The 20,509-nt window shown below is 34.6% G+C and overlaps 3 protein-coding genes across 9 annotated transcripts in view; 2 read left to right on the top strand and 1 right to left on the bottom strand.

The window, feature by feature from the left end:
- The window catches only part of LOC115758359 (sodium/potassium/calcium exchanger Nckx30C), a 40,941-nt gene that overhangs the window by 3,437 nt on the left and 16,995 nt on the right, over positions 1–20,509 (bottom strand). For 2 of the 7 annotated variants that reach the window (XM_030698943.1, XM_030698941.1), the window contains exons 3-5: positions 8,369–8,591; positions 3,588–3,781; positions 1,230–1,304 (exon numbers count right to left, since the gene is read on the bottom strand). In XM_030698943.1, coding sequence (XP_030554803.1) covers positions 1,230–1,304; positions 3,588–3,781; positions 8,369–8,591 — 492 coding nt within the window. The remainder of the gene's footprint in view (positions 1–1,229; positions 1,305–3,587; positions 3,782–8,368; positions 8,592–20,509) is intronic. The other 5 variants (XM_030698946.1, XM_030698944.1, XM_030698942.1 and 2 more) reach the window with 4 other exon arrangements.
- On the top strand, positions 12,046–13,197 carry LOC115758360. Its single transcript, XM_030698948.1, has one exon. The coding sequence runs from the start codon at positions 12,159–12,161 to the stop codon at positions 12,801–12,803; it is 645 nt and encodes a 214-aa protein (XP_030554808.1). The 5' UTR covers positions 12,046–12,158; the 3' UTR covers positions 12,804–13,197.
- LOC115758361 lies at positions 13,842–14,233 on the top strand. Its single transcript, XM_030698949.1, has one exon. It carries the CDS (start codon positions 13,842–13,844, stop codon positions 14,211–14,213), a length of 372 nt encoding a protein of 123 aa, XP_030554809.1. The 3' UTR covers positions 14,214–14,233.

Below are 20,509 nucleotides of genomic sequence, written 5' to 3' on the forward strand. Positions count from 1 at the left end.
TCAATGGATGCGCATGGGCACAGCCCGAACTAAAGTCGATCAAAGTGTAACGAAAATAGAAAGTAAAATATGTTAAATATAGTTATACATATGATGATTCGAAAAATTACTAATTAGCTATGGTTAAAAAGTGTGTATAGCTACGTTTTTTTGTAAGCAGCACTAAAGCAATGTGAGTGAAAATACTCTCAGCACTTGCAATAAAGCAAAGTAGAAAAGTATAAAATTCGTTGATATATATTCTAAGCTAGTGGCGTCTGTGGTAATTGTTTTACGCTCCTGGGCAATGGTTGCACTGTGGTTGATGACAAGTTACGCCCTGACGTCATTCGAAATGTATCGAATATTAAATTACGTATTGTTCAGTTTACCCAAATGAGTCATAATTAGTATTAAATCGAAGAGTGGGGTTAATCATGGTCTGTTCTATGAGTAGACTCTAAGACGTGTGCCATATGAGTGGCACTTCGCGTACCAGCTGCAATACGTGTTTTTTTTTATATCGTAGCCTACGAGTAGAATATATTATGAAATTCCGATATACTCTATATATTAAGTTACACCTGATTTTTTAGCAGAGCTTTAAGCTCCCTTAAGCATTCATCGTTGCGCTAATACGTAAATTCGATTTACGATATACGAACTTTGCTAGTTATTTCTTGCAGCACTTCCACATATTGCATTAACAACACTCGATACATTAAATTTACGATATTCGATATCGTGTTATTCGTGCGGACAGTAATTACCCAACAATTTTTTCAATATTTACTCAACAATATTTAGGTTTAACGCATTATTTGAGGCCCCACCTATATTTACGATATACCTGTCTTCCATCAAATTATAGTCACGGACATAAGCAATTAAAATATTCAAATCGATTATATGCAAATTGATAATGCCGATTGCCTCATCTTCTAGACAGTTGGGTGCGAGAACCTATTTGATCCACTGCCATTTGCCACTTGCTATTGCCCTCGCATTCCACTGCGCAGGAGAGTTCAAATCAATACGCTTGCGCTTTAAAACAACGTCAGACTTGTCTCAGTTTATCGCTGACGTCGCTTACTACACAATGCAAAGATATATATTTATAATTCTTACGATATTTGTAATAAAAAATTATAATAATAAAAATTTGTATGCAATATATAGAGAAGACAGAGATAGAGAGATAGAGAGAGAGAGAGAGAGAGAGCAATAAATAAATTGTTTATGAAACTAACTTTGATGCTAAATTTGCGTGTCTGAATTTTGACCCTCTGCTCAATCCAGCTAGGACGTCGACCACTTAACGATGGCTTTTGATATAGAATTGAATTTAAGTTTAGAATTCATTTTAATAATTCTTTATTTTTAAATTTAAATATTTTTTTAAAGAAAATTAAATATTTTTGTTGAGAATATTAGTGAATTTTTTTCTTTTTGCTTAAGTTTTTAGTTTCAGCTATGGAAATAATACTTGATTAATAAACCAAACACTGTTTAGAGACAGATAGACAGACTGGGAGATAGAGTAGTTAGATAGAGAGAGAGAGAGACAGTAATGGAAAGTTGTGTTGAGGGAGTTTTCTTGTTCTGGGTTATTACATAACAAACACATATTGAACGGGATCGAACACAATTACAATTTTTTTGAGTGTGGGACTGTGGAGAGCATAAGTGGAATTCATTTATTATTATTTTCTTGAAATTTGGTTTTTTTATTTTCAAAATTTAGTTTTTAATCTTGTGACTCAGGCCCAACTCGGAAGTGGGTCCACGCTTCAATGTCAATTGAGAGTCGCATTCAAATGAAACATTTATTGTATGGCGATTGAATTGTTTTTGAATTGTCTTTGAATTTTGTTTGTTTGCTTTGTCATCTTAATGCACAAATCAAAAATAAATTAAAAAATAATTATATATTAATATGAGCAGCTGCTTGGCCCAGTGTTAGCGCCTATGCATTAAAATTCATCTTTAATAACAAAATGTCAACAATAAAAATCAACGATATTTCTTACAAGCACACACACACACAGTTAGATGATTGTGTTGTGGGTGTGGTTACGATGGGTGTGTGAATTGGCAATTGCATAGCGTAGCAAGTTTCTGGCACAGCGCGTGGCAGCTAAAAATTGCAATGAGTGCCTGGGAATGCCTGAATAGCTGATTATTGGAATGACTTCATCGAACAGCAGAGACAGCAGCACAACATATGTATGAAAATATGAGTGAAAATTCATGTTCGATATAACAAAAATATGACATAATATTGTGAATATTAAACATGGTGTTTGGTTTTTGTCTAATTTAGTTTTTGGCTATTATTAAATGCGAGTTGTCATCATTCGTTTAACACTAGGCAGTACGTTTCAAAATTCAAGATACAAAGCAAATGATTCGTTCCAAATGGTGTCTGCAGAAACGATAATCGTAAAATTGGTTAAAATTTGACAATTCCGTATTAGCTCTTTATTAGTTTTATAGAGTGTTTGGTTGAGGGTTAGGCAAGACACAGAACACACGCACACACAGAGATAGAGAGAGAGAGAGATGGACAGATAGAGATAGAGAGAGAGAGATGAATGGAATGGTGGACATGGGCGATAGAGTATTATAGTTAAGGTTAAAGGTAAACATACACAACAAAAGGTTGGTGAATAGTTGACGGGCTGAGATGTGTTGTAGGTGGGAAAGTTGTATGGAAAATTGATATAATTAAGTTGAAAGTAAAACAGAAAGATTTAAATTTATAAGTCACACAGAAACGTTGCATAAATACACAGAGACCGCATATGTTGATTTTGTTTATTTTTTGAGGGGCTGTCTACACACTTAAGAGTTGAGCTTCAAGGAGAGCAAAGAAAATGAGGAAAACACATAAGAAATACACATAAAACGAATGCCTGGGCTTACATTAAAAAACATACGTGTTTAAATTTTGGGTTTTACGAGTAGTTTAGGTTCAGTCCAAACGCATCAATCATTTTACCAATCAATTAGCAATGTAGAGAAAACGTGCCAACAGTTAAGGAAATTTGTTGTAAATGATCTAAAAAAATGTTGTAACGCGCTTGAACCTGATACTCTAAACTCTGGGTTAGAAAATAAACGATCAGAAGATTTTTAAATAAAATATGTAATTACGTCAATAAAAAACACTTAACATATTACAGTAGATACGCAATTCTGTGGAATAGCTTCACCTAACATTGTTAATATTGGAATTAAATACGCGTTTGAGTATGTTCCACATACAACATTTTACAGCTGCCGTTTTTTTTCAAGATACGATATTCGACCTTACGATATTCAACTTTTACGATATTCAAACGATGATCTAAATTTAAGATATTCATCTGCGATATTTTGTATGACGAATGCAGCGCATTATGTGTGACATAGTTCAATTATTTTCTAACAAATTGAAACAATATCAAAAATAAATATGATAAAGAAATCCATTAATAAGAAATTAATATAAATCATGCCTAAAAATCATGAGCATTATTTCATTAGCACATTTGTATTATCAAATTCAATAATCATGTATATATAGATGTAGTATACAGCAATAATATCACAACGTTATAACTTACCGAATCGAGCGTGGTATCGATATTTCCATTGGGTCGATCGGCCAATGTTGTCTCCTTGAGATTAATCTTGACATGATTGGCCGCTGAGGTGGTGGCGCCACCGCGTTGCGGCTTGGTGGCATCCAGCAGTACTTTAAGCGAGGCAATGGCATGCAGCTGGGTTGCCTTCTCGTCCACTTTGCCTGGAACATCATCTTTGTCATTGTAATTGTGTGTTGGGTTTTTTTTGAGGGAGGTGTTTCGATAAAAAAAATGCATACACAGAGTAGAGTGTAGAGTATGTTTGTGTGTTGTTGTTGTGGTAGCAGTAGAAGAGTAGAGTAGAGTAGTAGGCGGTGTTTTTGTAGTATTTTGTTTTGTTTGCACACAACAAATTGAGTTTTGAACGCAAAATCCAAGTGTTTATTATTATTATTTTTTTTCAAAAATTAAACGAATAAAAGAAGAAGAAAGAAAGAATAAAATTGCATCGATTAAAAATTAGAATAAAACGAATTAACCCAGTTAAATATATTTTTCATATCTTTTTTTATAAATATTTTTCATTGGTTTTGAGTTAATTTACAAGCAACTAAATGCCCTTTTTTTTGGGTTAGAGTATATTGAAAATATTTTATACAAAATGTTGATGTCAGTTGCGAAATAGCATTTTGGAGGTTGATTATCATAGTATGTAATAGTAGTAGTAAAGTAATAGCTAGTAGGTTAGAAACTAAACTAAAGTCGAGGTATAGACTAGAGAGCGTAGAGTTTAGAAAGCTAGTAGGACAGTGTAGGCACAGACACACATAAAACAGCATTGAAATCGAAGCATAGTTGAGGGCGGAGTTGCGCACATGAGTGTATTGAGAGTGGTTGTTAGAGAGGGGGAGGGGTGGGCGTGTTTTATCGGGCTGGGGACATACGAAACTACAGCTAAGACTAATTATGCTAGATATAATTACTAAACGAATACACTACTGATATTTACCGTGTCAGAGTCTCATGGATTTTTGGTCTAACTTTTTAAAATTGTTTTCATTTTTTTTAAACTTTTTTAAATGTTTTTACTTTTTTTTTTTTTTTTTTTGAGTGTGACAGCGATCTTGTGTTTTGCACTAGGAATTGGGAACTGTTTTGAATAGTTTGTTATTAAATGTTGATTTTTTTGTTTTTGAAAATTTTGAGGTTTTGGATTGAATGCGAATTAATTTTGGCTTGGGAATACGGACGGGTTTATATTATTTATTATTTTTCTTTTGTAGTTTTTTTTTGTTTTTGTTGTCAATGTGGCATGAAGTGATACATACTGGGGCTTGTTAACCGACTGCTGCTGCTAAAGAGCTGCTTTTTGTGGACCCCATATTATCGCATATGGCACTAGCATTTTGTATATACATATACATATGTGTTCATATCGAAAGAATAGAGAAAGACTTAGATTTAAGCCTAACTTACAATTAAATATATTCTATTATAAATATGACTTAGCTAGATCTAATATATATAGTTTTGCTTGTTATGCAACTTCTTACACACGAGTATTATTTATGCCGGTGTTTATACGAGAAACATTAACCACATGCTTTTCAGATGAATAAAGCACAAAACATTACGTAAAGGTGGTGGGAATTATACATTGGGGAGCGATGAAACATATTCATATTTTATTTTTTTATGCGCACCTTGATATTATTATTATCATAAATAACACTATGAATCCTCTAGTGCTGTCAGACGCAGTCAGGCAGGAATTAGATTTATTAATTGCAAAACATAAAAACATCGTTTTACAATTTGAATTTAGAAAAAAACTTTTGTTAGAATACTGCGGTTTAAATAACGACTTTTCCAGTGTTGTAAAACGTGCGACAGTATTCAGATTTATCATTGGAAATGCGGTAATATTTGACAAGCTTATAATATTTGCCAATTATAAATAAGTATCATACGGATAAAAAGTATTTTTAATGTGTTTCCAATAAGTATTTTATGGATACAAAAATATTTCTTTTAAGAGACTTGTTTGAATAATTATTATGTTCATCAAGCAATAGTTTTTTTTATATATATTTTTTTTTGAATATTTTAGAAAACTGTTGAATAATTTTTGAAAAACAAGTCTTAATTGAAGTAGTTAGTATTGGTAAATTAGCAAAAAGAGAACTCTAGTAATTAAATGCACGCAACTGGTTTTAGTATTGATCAATTTTTATTGAGGGACTTTCCCAAATGACGATAGGGCTGACTAAATGGGACTGTTACTATAAAAATCTATTAAATATGGATAAAGTTTACTATAATTTCATTGTTTCAACGCATCTCCCTCAGTATAACCGTCATATGTATTTTTATATAGCCACATAACCGTACAAAGCACATTTGAAAACATATGTAAACATTGTCAGCACAATGAACATTCCAATGATAGGTAAATATAAACGTTTAGACCTAAAGAAAAAATTAAAAACACAACCCGCTCGACTAGTCAACTTGATACATGCAGGCACCTAGCTAATAACTTGTAGCTATTAAGTACAATTGAATATCTGATAGATTGTAGCTCGTACTAGGCCCGGGCCAATTTCGAACAGCATTTTTGTAAAGCCAATTGTACTAGTTGCTAAGTAATTACAATTAACACATACAACATTAAATGCACACATTGTTTATAAATATGTAAGATATATAGATATAAATGTTATATGTACAATATAAATTATTTTGTTATTGTCACGCGTCAAACTTGACAGTCGCAAAAAACAGAAGCACAAATAAAACCAAACATAACTCTTCAAACGAACGTTGGCAACCAAAACAATCTTATAGATACATATACAGATACGAATAACTATTCACTCATAAATATAAACGAGTGTATTCTTACATTCGTTAATGCCACTAAGCTGCGCACAACATTCTAGGAATGTCTATCGAATACAAGTTATTAAGTATTTCATAAATATAGTTTAATATATAACGCATATGTATATAGTATATAAATGTAACTCCAAACTGACATTGAACAACATAAAATATTTTCGTAACTTGGTTTCATTTTTTTTTGTTTTTGTTTTTGTTTTGTTATTTTTTTTCAAAGCAAAATTATATAAAGAAATGACTAAGCTCGAAATAATAAAAATAGAAAAGCAAATTACATTTTAATGAGGCAGCACAAATGAAAAGATCTGGCATAAAAACTAAGCAATTTTGGGAAATACTAGAGACAAGATAAACCCACAGATATAGATAAGTAGCGATAACTACAAAGAATGCCCTGGTTTAAGAAAATTAGATAAAAGATTTAGTGATCCTTAGAAATGTAAGCTTGAATTGTTTGTTTCGAATTGATTTCTATTTTAAAATTTTCCCACAAGATCAAAATCTCACTGTCAATTAATTTTGTCGCTATCTGTGCAAGAATAAAAAAAATAACAAAAATAATTCGAGCACTTTGTACCTGTAAACCTTGGTACACGCCCCAATGTCGGCCCGGCCCTGGCTGGTTTGGTTTTGTTTAAGCTTTGGCTTCAGCTTAAGTTTAAGTTTGAGTTTGTCTTGGTCTTGGTCTGTGGGCCATTGCCGTGGCAACATGGCCCCATACATATTTATACCCCAGCCCATACCCGTACCAATGCTCATACCCCAATCCAATCCAGTCGGCTCTGTGCTTAATACATAATAAATCAATGCGAGCACGTCCGGTGCCGGTGCCGGTGCCAGAGTCGAAGCGAGTAGCGAATACGTGCCCCCCAAATGCCAGGGAAAAGCTCGGCATTAAGGGGTAGACCTGAACTGGAGCACTGGGCTAGGGATTGGTAATGGCAATGGTATTGGGTGTAAGGAGTGTAGAATAAAGAGTAGAGTATAGCGCAAAGCTGTCAATTGTCGAGCGCAAGACGACGTTCAGTCTGGCCGTGCTGCTAGCCCCTGGTAATTAGATAAGTGGCCTCAAGGTCAGGCATTAAAAACTAACCAGCCCAAAGGTCAAGTCAACAAAGAAACTGATAGACAGACAAACAAACAAACAAACAAAGCAACGTACAACAAACGAAACAAAATGAAAATCAGCAAGTATTTAAGAGAGAAAGACAGAGAGAGTAAAGAGTAAAGTGTAAGTAACTTCTTGCTAGCAAGTCAAACATCCAATTAGAAGGAACACAGAATATACACAGACTTTTAAGAACTGAACACAAAGTATATTTTATTTTTTTTTATTTTAAGCTTTATACTCTTGCAGAGGGGAAAGAGACACCCCTATATATACCTGATTTAGAAAAAGATTGATTTTATATAATTTTCCATGTAAACGGGTGTTATTATATATTATCTTAGTTATATAAAACTTTGCATAGATCCAGGCAGTACATAATTCGGAGTCAGTAATACTGTATCATTTAGTTAGAAAAATTTTTTTGTTTTCCATGATACATGCCAGAACAGAAGAACTATATATGTCACATACTAAACTTGACGAAATAGTTGGCATATCTACCACATGCCTGCAAGAGTATTTAATCTTCGGCCAGCCGAAGCAAACAATTTTTTCTTTTCATTTTTAAGAGTTAGGTATAGTATAGTATAAGTAGTTGGTATAATGTATTTGCTTTTGTTTTAGGATGTAAGCGTTTGGTATGGGGTATTTGTACTTTGGGGCGGGGAACACTTTGATTATGGGGCTTGGGGAACGGACTGGGGTTTGGGTTTAGGCACACATTAAAATTTTCCATTTTTATTTTTATTTTATTTTTTTTTTTTTTTGACTTGTGCAAAACACAATGTGACAAACTCAACGAACTTACCATCGTGTAGTGGATCTATCGTGTGTATCATTAGCTGTAATAGGCCATGACGGAATTTTGCACCGGTCTGTGTACTACCAGCGGTCCCACCACTGCTATTACCTGTAGCGCCCGCATTGCTCGAACCGGCCGGACCCGAACGGGTCTCGCTGGCCGCTCGGGATGTCACCGAACCGCCCGGCTGTGTGGCCATTGACGTTTCCGATGAGTTTGCCGCATTACCCTGAAGTGAAGGAAGAACGATGGACGGGTGGTACGGTTACGGTTACGGTTATGTTGAGAGTTCAGAGGTATTTCAATTTTATTTTCATTTCATTTTTTTTTGTTAAGAGCAGTGTAAATGGTTTGTTTTGTTTTTTTGGGAGGGTAGGTTTTTTTTAATTAATTTTTTTTTGATGGTAAGCATTGTTGTTGTTGAGAAAAAGGTGAAAAGAAGAAGAAGAAAAGTTTATTATTGCAATTTGTATAAATTTACAGTTGAGTGTTGAGCGTTGATGTTGTTGTTGTAGTTTTTTTTTTTTTTTTTTTTTTTTTTTTTTTTTTTTTGTTGTTGTAGTTGTAATAGTTGCTGTTTTGTTGTATGTATTTTGTTGTTGTTTTCAGCTGTTGTATCGCTTAAAAGCTAATCGAATTGTTAAGTGCAATTAATTGTAGCCAATATTTATATAAAAAAACCGAAAAAGTTAACTTAAGAAAATTATGCTATAAAATGAGTTTCATATGTGGAAACCACGACACGTAATACAGACAGATACGAATTTATTTTCCAGACATACGGACCACAACTGTTGTTTACTAAGCTCGGCAGCTCCTATATAAGCCATATACCAAGTTTTGTTATAATAATAATGCCATAATTCCATATTCATGGTAAGACGTTTTCTAATGCAAAATTGCAACTCTGTTTGTTGAAGAGCATGAAACATAGTTTTGTTCTAGTGCAGCAAAAATGTATGCATTTCAATAGTGCAGCAAAAACCTTTAAGGAGCGTTTTATATATACAACAGGATTGATTTTCAGATAGTAAGGTGCATACAACTGGATTCATTGGGTGAAATCAGCAGGCCCAATAACAAAGCACCACAGTTGATGATGCGGGTTTGCGCTAGAAATACATTCCATTTCCTCTGAATTTAGATTTTTAGTGGTTTTCGGAAACACAAAAAAAAGGAAACCAAATCATTAAACACAAATATTATTGCACATACAGGAACTAAAATTAAGGTTTTTAGTTAAACTAAAATATACAAATTTCATTGTTTTTTTTTTTTTTGCAACTGTTTTTAAGTATACATACAAGCTTCAGTTTTCAATGACTTTTTTTTGTATTTTTTTGTTTCATTAGGAAAAAAATGTACATATATACTTTTTTTTTTGTATTATCAAAGCGCAGTGGGAAGTTTTGTTGTATTTCATTTTGCCTTCACTATAATCAAAAAAGTAAACACAGAAAACTTAAAAAACATTAGAAATCTTTAAATATAATGCAGAAATAAAACTTAAAGCTCAGACTTATGACTGGCCAAAGAAAGCTCTAGAAGTGCGAGGAGGGAAAAAATCAAAATTATCGCTAGCTAAATATATGAAAATGTTGAATGGCGCTAAGTAATGACTAATATATATATATAAATATATATATATATATATAACTATCAGGTGATAATTAGTTAAGATATAGTAGATACATGTCAAGTACGTATATAGATAAGAAATTCTTTGTTAATACATTTATTATAGGAACTATATATATATCTGTGTGTGTGACTGTTATGTAAACTGTTGTGCATATGTTAATAGAACACGTCTATCCAGATCGTATTCCATTCATAAAATCAGTCAGAGCCATAAAGTGGAGCACGTGTGTAGTAAATCCAGCTTGAATAAAGTACACATATACACTTAGTATATACATATTAAAAGAGTATTTACAGAACTGGTTTCTCCCGATCGCATTTCATTCATAAAAATCGGTATTTAAGAATTGCTGCGGGTATAGGGCAAGTTAGGTTAAAGAATATATATTATATATAACATTATCTGTTTGTTAAAGAACAGGTATTTCCAGATAGTATTTCATTCATTAAAAGTCAAATCTAAAAATGTGGGCAAGTCCAGATTAGAAAATTTCTTGTAAAATACATATTTAATGTCGCGAGCAATGCATGGTTAGAAAATACTCGGTTTACTTCTATATCAAGATATAAGATTAGTTATAGTTGGGTTATCAAAAGACTTGCTATCGTAAGCATTTGTTTAAGCAACACGTTTATTCAGATTACATTCCATTTAAAAAATGTGCGGGCTATGAACTGCATGAACTTTGTCTATACATCACGCCTATTCAGATTATGCTCCAATTAAAAAATCGAAGAGCTATGAACTGTAGGAAAAAGAATACATATATATTTAACATAATATAATAAGACTATTTGTTTGGCTATAGAACTTGTCCAGCCACAACGCCTTCTATTCATACAAATGAACGCAGAATTGGAGCAAATGCAGTTTAGCGAATTCTTGTAAAATACATAAATATTATTACATAGATAATACTATGCCGAACGTATGCCACTTTTAAGAACTGGGGCGCGTGTAGGGCAATTCAAGATCAAGAAAACTAGCCTCCAACTAACTAGCCTCTGACCAATTAACGTGTGGCTCGTGCCCAGGTGAACTACCTCATGGCTGATTATAATGCTAATTAATGGCAAGTCATGTTGTTTTGCCCGATCGAACGCTTCGACGACAGCTCGCCTAAGACTCATACGAGTTACGATAAAAACCACTCAGCAATGACGTAAAATTGATGAGGATCTATGAGATGAACGAGTCAAGTCATACAAGTAGAAAGAGAGGGAAAAAGTTGGTAGAAAGAATTAGTAATTGTCTCGAACTGCATTTAAAGCTGTTCCAACAAGATGTCAGCTTGTTTTGATAGACTTTGACAGCAAAATGAAATATAATTAATATAAAGCCAAATGAAATCTCTCTTCGAGTCCAAGAGCTGTGGAATCATGCCAAAAGCATTTACTTCAACACAAAATTCATCAGCGTAACGTCAGTTACTACAGGTGCTTAATTTAAGCTCGCGTGAATCATTTGCGCACAATTTCAAAAACTCAACTCAAGTTCGAAAATTTCGCCCTGCCAAACGACAAAAAAAAAAACCAAAGTCGACCCAATGATCTAAGAAATGTAAATTGCAAAATATACAATGAACCTGCTCGAACTGTTAATCAAAAAGAGAAAAACTCACAACACGACTCAATTTGTCACTCAACCAGTTTTGGTTCAAGACATATATGTATATATATATAAAGATATAATATATACATGTATTCACTTGTCACCTGTCTCTGTGGGGCAGACCCCGAAACCAGTTCCAAGAATTAATGCAGATATTCCAGGGATTTTGCTTACGTTCAAGTCGATATAGTGATACGACTAGCTAATGCATATAGCCAGCTGATATCGATAAAAAATAAAAACCAGAGAGCAGCCTCTACCAACTCGTCTAACATCGACTAAAGATAACTCGCGCGATTCGCAACGCTTCGGTTTTCGCTTTGACTCAGAGTCTGTCATTCTCTGTCGCCGTCTGAGCTCGGGCTTTGAGCTTGGCTGCATTGATCGTTGATTTGTATTATATAGCTGGGTTATGCGCTCTGTGCACATCATTTAGTAACGAATCTTGAACCTAAACGCAACGAATATTAAATTTAAACGGAACGCGAGTGTGTGTGGAGCGTGCGGCGCGTGCTACTTTGACTACGAAAGACAAATACAAAAATGTTTCAAAAAAGGATTATCGAATTGTTCACGCTGCTCTTTTACTGGATGGTTATCACGCCAGCCATATATCAATATTGCAAGACCCAGAATTGGATACGTTGGGATCTAAATGTACCATTTCAATCTTTCTCGGATCATGCCACATTCGCGCTTTGCCTGCTCGCTGGCTATGTGACCTTTTATCGCATTGTTATCTTTATCTACATGAAGCTGAAAGTGTGCGATGTTAAAATGTGGCATAAGCTGAAGAAAACGCAAGAGGATCCCGAATCGCAGCTAAAGGATAAATCTCATTATCAGGCCGTATCTACAGAGAATCTGGACACGGTTGATGGCGGGCCAGCAACTACCATGCCGAAAGTCATACGCACCATAAGCCACCCACTGCTGGTGGAGAGCGATTTGGCGCGTATTCATATCAAACACGAGACGCGTCCGCTGCGCAGCGCCACATTGCCCAGACAGCCTCAGCAGACGCACATCTCTAGTCCCACGCCCAGTTTGCGGTGTGCACCGCCTGTGCCCAACACGCCGCCCCGCACACCGGGAATGGCCCGCAAGCTGAGCCATGGCATCATCATGTCACCTGATGTCCTAATGGGCACCTCACAGCAGCTGAGACCAACCATAGTCAAGACATAGGTTTCACTTCGGTGTACTTTACAGAGAAAGATAGAATTCCCATCCAAGTATTAGCCTTAGCCAAAGAACCAAAGATAAACCTAATTTTATTCGCAATATTTGTCGAGACACAATTTTAGCCAATTTTTTCCGAATCTAACTTACATGGTAGCTCTTCTTGTAACAAGGAATAGATCATATAGTGAGTTATTATTATTTTTTGTTTATAGCATTTTAATGTTAGCTAGCGAATACGAGTACTTTTGCGAGTACTTTTCGAAAATTAGTTGCATATATTTATTACCTAGTTCTAAGTCCAGATATTAATATCTGTTTATCTATTTAAAATATGTGTATGTATTATATTATTATATGAAATATGCTATAATAAAAGAATGTTCTAGCTGCATAGCAAAAATTGCAAGCTCGTTAAATAAATAATTCATTGTCTTTATATGGGGGATTACACAATGAAATGTAATATCTGTGCAGAGGGGATTGCACTTTGAAGCTGATAAATTAAGGTATGCTACCATATCATATATTTAATGTTCGGTATATTTTTGTTGCAGTAAGTATAGATGTTATTAAACAAAACAAAAAATTCGGTACATTTCCTAACCTCACAATAATAAATTCAATTTTGAAATGATTGTTCCTATGAGAGCTTTGTGATAAATTTGATAAATAGTTGATAAGATATGGCATATATATTAAATATGGGACGTAAAGATTGTAAATGACGAATTTTATCAAGATATATTGTCAGCTTAGTTATCAGCTGAAAGCTGCGTATTTTAATGTAGTGTGTCTCCCGGCATTCGTTATAATCTAATAAGTATTCCCAACAAAAACCAATATTAAACAAATAAGATTAAAAATAAATATCTGTAAGCTTCCCTAGACCATTTAATTGCAGCACATGCAACCGCAACTTAAATATTAATGCTTTCTTGATATACAAATAAATAAAAGCTTTTGTGTAACAAGTACCAGAGTAGAAATCGTTTCAATCAATCAGTAAATAGTATTCCTTCAAAGGAAAAACAAGTTTCAAGAATGTTTCAAAGAAAGTTTTTGGAAATATTTGTGGTGATCTTATATTGGCTAATATTTACGCCCTCCATCTATACTACGTTTACAAAAAAGGGTTGGCTGCTGTTGGATTTTGGTGCTTTGCAAGATACAATTTGGGCAGTTCTCATTTTCGGACTTGTCGATGTGATGGGTTTCGTAACATTCTATCGGATTGTCATGTTCATGTACAAGAAATTGAAAAAGTTCGATAAAAAATCGCTGAAAAAGGTGCACCAAAAGTATAAAAATGGTAAAAACGATCTTGAGGCCCAGTGCATAGAGGAGAAATACTTGGACGTTCCGGATGGCACCAAAAAGCGTACTATTAAATCCCGGCTGCAAGCGCGCTTTTAAATTAAACTCATATGTATATTTTAAGATATTACAAAACAACGACAAAAACATATATTTATTAAAATAAAAAGAAAAAATTATATACGTAGAGTATTTTTGACATATTTCTGGGTAATTTAATGTTTCTGAAAGGAATGTTTTGAAGCTTTCAAGAATAAGAACAAAGACCACTTTCTACTTATTTTATTTAAAGAATCAGACTGACTAACTCTCGTATAACCGCAAACAAGCTCAAAGAACATAATTAAAACTAACCCAACTTGACTTAGTTGTATTCCTGAACCCGAAGCAAAGTCACGTGCGAAGCTAGTAAAATATCGGTGTGAAAAATGATACAGAAAAGCTGTGTTCAGATCTTTGTGCTAGTCCTGTACTGGATTGTGATAACGCCCCTAGTCATAGTGCTTTGCCTTGAACAGAAATGGGTCGTTTGGGATGATAAGAATATGTTCTCATCGTTTAAACAGTTCTGTGTACTTGGTCTGTGTCTGGCAGCATGTTATCCGGTGGCCTATCTACTTATTGTGCTCATTTATCTGCGAATCAGAACGTGGACCATGACAATCTGGGTCAAATACGACCCCGCAACTATAGAAATGATTAATCAAGAAAGACAATATTATGCAGATAATGATCCTCGACTTGACCCAAACCAGGACAACGCATCCACCACCCTGGATATGGAAGATGACGAGCTGGATGGCCATCAGTCGCTGAACCGGGCACCCAATGTACCACGCCCAGTCGAGAAAGTACATCAAAAACAGCCCAGAAAGGAAAATCGAAAACAGAAAAGGCAACACCCTCCGTCTTATGAGGAATGTAACAATTAAGAACTATTGAAAAAAAAGATTTTTATTTATTTAAAAAAAAAACAACTATTATTTTGTTTGGAATTAAGGCAAGACAAAGCAAAGCTGTTCCAAAACTGTTCAGTATATATTTTTTGATAGAGATTTATTTTAACCAGCAAGTCGAATAAAAAAATGTCCAATACAAACCCTCAAATTTTGAGAATTTTTTTTAAAGGCAAAATATTTGATAAAACAACTTTTTCATACAAAAACTCTGCTTTCGAATTATAGTTCCGTTGAAAGCTTTGTCATATAGTTATTCGATCCGGCAGATATACACGAATCGCATGATTAATGACCTACTCATTGACCGAGCACCTTGCCCCATGCAACTCATCGCTTTAAATTTGGAAAACAAATCGTGGAAGTGTGTACAATAGTCGCGTATTGGGTGTTGTTTGTTCCATTACTGTTCGTCTGGCTGGACTTAAAACTCGATAAAAAAACACCGTTCGATTATTTTTTTGAACACTCCGATTATGCGCTATACCTGATTCTGGGCTATTTGGTGCTTTATCGCATTGTCTCGTATACTTTCATTAAATTGACATCCTTTGACCTCGGACTGTGGCACCGTTTGACCAAGACGAAAGTAGAGTGTGAGATGCAGCTCGAGGAGGCCAAATCCAATTATAAGAATTTGGATATTGTCGATGGACCGCCTGCTACAATATCGCTATGCTAGTCGCTTACCCCGCAAACGACAGCCGCCTACACCAACCCCAAGGCATACACCCCCTGCTTCGCTATGAAAAGTGTCCGATCGGCATCGCCACAAAATGAGATATTTTATGATTGAAGTGTGCTTTAGAATTCCCTAAAGCATAATAGTTACGCATATTTATAAATATTATTTAACATTCATTCCACTTTATATGAAGGAAATAAAAAGTTGAAACATTTTCTCTACGGAAATTTTATAAAGAAATGTTAGGGATGATTTGCAAAAAATTGGAAAAAATTATGCATGAGCAATATAGATAGAGATCAAAACATAACTTAAATGGTACGTCTAAAGTAATTTGGTAAAGTTTTGATAGTTAAGAACTGCATAAGATTTGGAAATCAAGAGATATAGTTAATTTACATGATACGATTTGGAAAAAACAACACCAGTCTATTATCTAAATTAAATTCTAATTTCAAATTTTGATGTTATAAATCTGAAAACAATGACATATGAAATTGTAAAGTTAAAAACAGTTTCTCTTCACAAAGTAGCTATTAAATTTGTCTTTCCATCAATTTATCTTTGCTTTAGAACCTAAGGAGTATTTAATAAAGAATTGTGGACTGTAATAAGTCGAAATAAATGCTTTAGAGTTCAACAACATAAGCATATACCTTAGCCATTTTGTTAGAGACCACATAACTTTTTCAAACTAAGTATATTACGCCATTTTAGCGCTGTTTGTTGCCCCCGTAAAAAATCGCGTGCTTATAAAATTAAGTTAATATTTATGAACAAAATGGTGCAACTAGTTAGAGCCCAAAAAGTTGTATACATGCGTGAGCGAGTGAGAAAATCAAGCGAGAATCGAGAATCAAGTTCAGATCGAATTCACGTTCAACCTGTGCGAGCGTGTGTGTGTGGGAGAGTGTGTGTTTGTATCTACAGAGAATCTGGACACGGTTGATGACGGGCCAGCAACTACCATGCCGAAAGTCATACGCACCATAAGCCACCCACTGCTGGTGGAGAGCGATTTGGCGCGTATTCATATCAAACACGAGACGCGTCCGCTGCGCAGCGCCACATTGCCCAGACAGCCTCAGCAGACGCACATCTCTAGTCCCACGCCCAGTTTGCGGTGTGCACCGCCTGTGCCCAACACGCCGCCCCGCACACCGGGAATGGCCCGCAAGCTGAGCCATGGCATCATCATGTCACCTGATGTCCTAATGGGCACCTCACAGCAGCTGAGACCAACCATAGTCAAGACATAGGTTTCACTTCGGTGTACTTTACAGAGAAAGATAGAATTCCCATCCAAGTATTAGCCTTAGCCAAAGAACCAAAGATAAACCTAATTTTATTCGCAATATTTGTCGAGACACAATTTTAGCCAATTTTTTCCGAATCTAACTTACATGGTAGCTCTTCTTGTAACAAGGAATAGATCATATAGTGAGTTATTATTATTTTTTGTTTATAGCATTTTAATGTTAGCTAGCGAATACGAGTACTTTTGCGAGTACTTTTCGAAAATTAGTTGCATATATTTATTACCTAGTTCTAAGTCCAGATATTATTATCTGTTTATCTATTTAAAATATATATGTGTATGTATTATATTATTATATGAAATATGCTATAATAAAAGAATGTTCTAGCTGCATAGCAAAAATTGCAAGCTCGTTAAATAAATAATTCATTGTCTTTATATGGGGGATTACACAATGAAATGTAATATCTGTGCAGAGGGGATTGCACTTTGAAGCTGATAAATTAAGCATACCATATCATATATTTAATGTTCGGTATATTTTTTTGCAGTAAGTATTTTATAGATGTTATTAAACAAAACAAAAAAAAATATCCGTAAGCTTCCCTAGACCATTTAATTGCAGCACATGCAACCGCAACTTAAATATTAATGCTTTCTTGATATACAAATAAATAAAAGCTTTTGTGTAACAAGTACCAGAGTAGAAATCGTTTCAATCAATCAGTAAGTAGTATTCCTTCAAAGGAAAAACAAGTTTCAAGAATGTTTCAAAGAAAGTTTTTGGAAATATTTGTGGTGATCTTATATTGGCTAATATTTACGCCCTTCATCTATAATAAGTTTACAAAAAAGGGTTGGCTGCTGTTGGATTTTGGTGCTTTGCGAGATACAATTTGGGCAGTTCTCATTTTCGGACTTGTCGATGTGATGGGTTTCGTAACATTCTATCGGATTGTCATGTTCATGTACAAGAAATTGAAAAAGTTCGATCAAAAATCGCTGAAAAAGGTGCACCAAAAGTATAAAAATGGTAAAAACGATCTTGAGGCCCAGTGCATAGAGGAGAAATACTTGGACGTTCCGGATGGCACCAAAAAGCGTACTATTAAATCCCGGCTGCAAGCGCGCTTTTAAATTAAACTCATATGTATATTTTAAGATATTACAAAACAACGACAAAAACATATATTTATTAAAATAAAAAGAAAAAATTATATACGTAGAGTATTTTTGACATATTTCTGGGTAATTTAATGTTTCTGAAAGGAATGTTTTGAAGCTTTCAAGAACAAGAACAAAGACCACTTTCTACTTATTTTATTTAAAGAATCAGACTGACTAACTCTCGTATAACCGCAAACAAGCTCAAAGAGCATAATTAAAACTAACCCAACTTGACTTAGTTGTATTCCTGAACCCGAAGCAAAGTCACGTGCGAAGCTAGTAAAATATCGGTGTGAAAAATGATACAGAAAAGCTGTGTTCAGATCTTTGTGCTAGTCCTGTACTGGATTGTGATAACGCCCCTAGTCATAGTGCTTTGCCTTGAACAGAAATGGGTCGTTTGGGATGATAAGAATATGTTCTCATCGTTTAAACAGTTCTGTGTACTTGGTCTGTGTCTGGCAGCATGTTATCCGGTGGCCTATCTACTTATTGTGCTCATTTATCTGCGAATCAGAACGTGGACCATGACAATCTGGGTCAAATACGACCCCGCAACTATAGAAATGATTAATCAAGAAAGACAATATTATGCAGATAATGATCCTCGACTTGACCCAAACCAGGACAACGCATCCACCACCCTGGATATGGAAGATGACGAGCTGGATGGCCATCAGTCGCTGAACCGGGCACCCAATGTACCACGCCCAGTCGAGAAAGTACATCAAAAACAGCCCAGAAAGGAAAATCGAAAACAGAAAAGGCAACACCCTCCGTCTTATGAGGAATGTAACAATTAAGAACTATTGAAAAAAAAGATTTTTATTTATTTAAAAAAAAAACAACTATTATTTTGTTTGGAATTAAGGCAAGACAAAGCAAAGCTGTTCCAAAACTGTTCAGTATATATTTTTGGATAGAGATTTATTTTAACCAGCAAGTCGAATAAAAAAATGTCCAATACAAACCCTCAAATTTTGAGAATTTTTTTTAAAGGCAAAATATTTGATAAAACAACTTTTTCATACAAAAACTCTGCTTTCGAATTATAGTTCCGTTGAAAGCTTTGTCATATAGTTATTCGATCCGGCAGATATACACGAATCGCATGATTAATGACCTACTCATTGACCGAGCACCTTGCCCCATGCAACTCATCGCTTTAAATTTGAGCAAACTCTATTCTTGTCGTATTATATATAGTTTTAACCACAAAAGCTATACAAACGATATGTGAGCTTCAGTTTCCGGAACAGTTCGATTAGTTGCAGTCCAGTTGGCAACCCGTTCGTGCGTAAGTTTCGCTAAAATGTTTGGAAAACAAATCGTGGAAGTGTGTACAATAGTCGCGTATTGGGTGTTGTTTGTTCCATTACTGTTCGTCTGGCTGGACTTAAAACTCGATAAAAAAACACCGTTCGATTATTTTTTTGAACACTCCGATTATGCGCTATACCTGATTCTGGGCTATTTGGTGCTTTATCGCATTGTCTCGTATACTTTCATTAAATTGACATCCTTTGACCTCGGACTGTGGCACCGTTTGACCAAGACGAAAGTAGAGTGTGAGATGCAGCTCGAGGAGGCCAAATCCAATTATAAGAATTTGGATATTGTCGATGGACCGCCTGCTACAATATCGCTATGCTAGTCGCTTACCCCGCAAACGACAGCCGCCTACACCAACCCCAAGGCATACACCCCCTGCTTCGCTATGAAAAGTGTCCGATCGGCATCGCCACAAAATGAGATATTTTATGATTGAAGTGTGCTTTAGAATTCCCTAAAGCATAATAGTTACGCATATTTATAAATATTATTTAACATTCATTCCACTTTATATGAAGGAAATAAAAAGTTGAAACATTTTCTCTACGGAAATTTTATAAAGAAATGTTAGGGATGATTTGCAAAAAATTGGAAAAAATTATGCATGAGCAATATAGATAGAGATCAAAACATAACTTAAATGGTACGTCTAAAGTAATTTGGTAAAGTTTTGATAGTTAAGAACTGCATAAGATTTGGAAATCAAGAGATATAGTTAATTTACATGATACGATTTGGAAAAAACAACACCAGTCTATTATCTAAATTAAATTCTAATTTCAAATTTTGATGTTATAAATCTGAAAACAATGACATATGAAATTGTAAAGTTAAAAACAGTTTCTCTTCACATTAAATTTGTCTTTCCATCAATTTATCTTTGCTTTAGAACCTAAGGAGTATTTAATAAAGAATTGTGGACTGTAATAAGTCGAAATAAATGCTTTAGAGTTCAATAACATAAGCATATACCTTAGCCATTTTGTTAGAGACCACA

This window comes from Drosophila novamexicana, unplaced genomic scaffold, assembly GCF_003285875.2.
Source record: "Drosophila novamexicana strain 15010-1031.04,08,12 unplaced genomic scaffold, DnovRS2.1 tig00000193-arrow-pilon, whole genome shotgun sequence".
NCBI lineage: Eukaryota > Metazoa > Arthropoda > Insecta > Diptera > Drosophilidae > Drosophila > Drosophila novamexicana.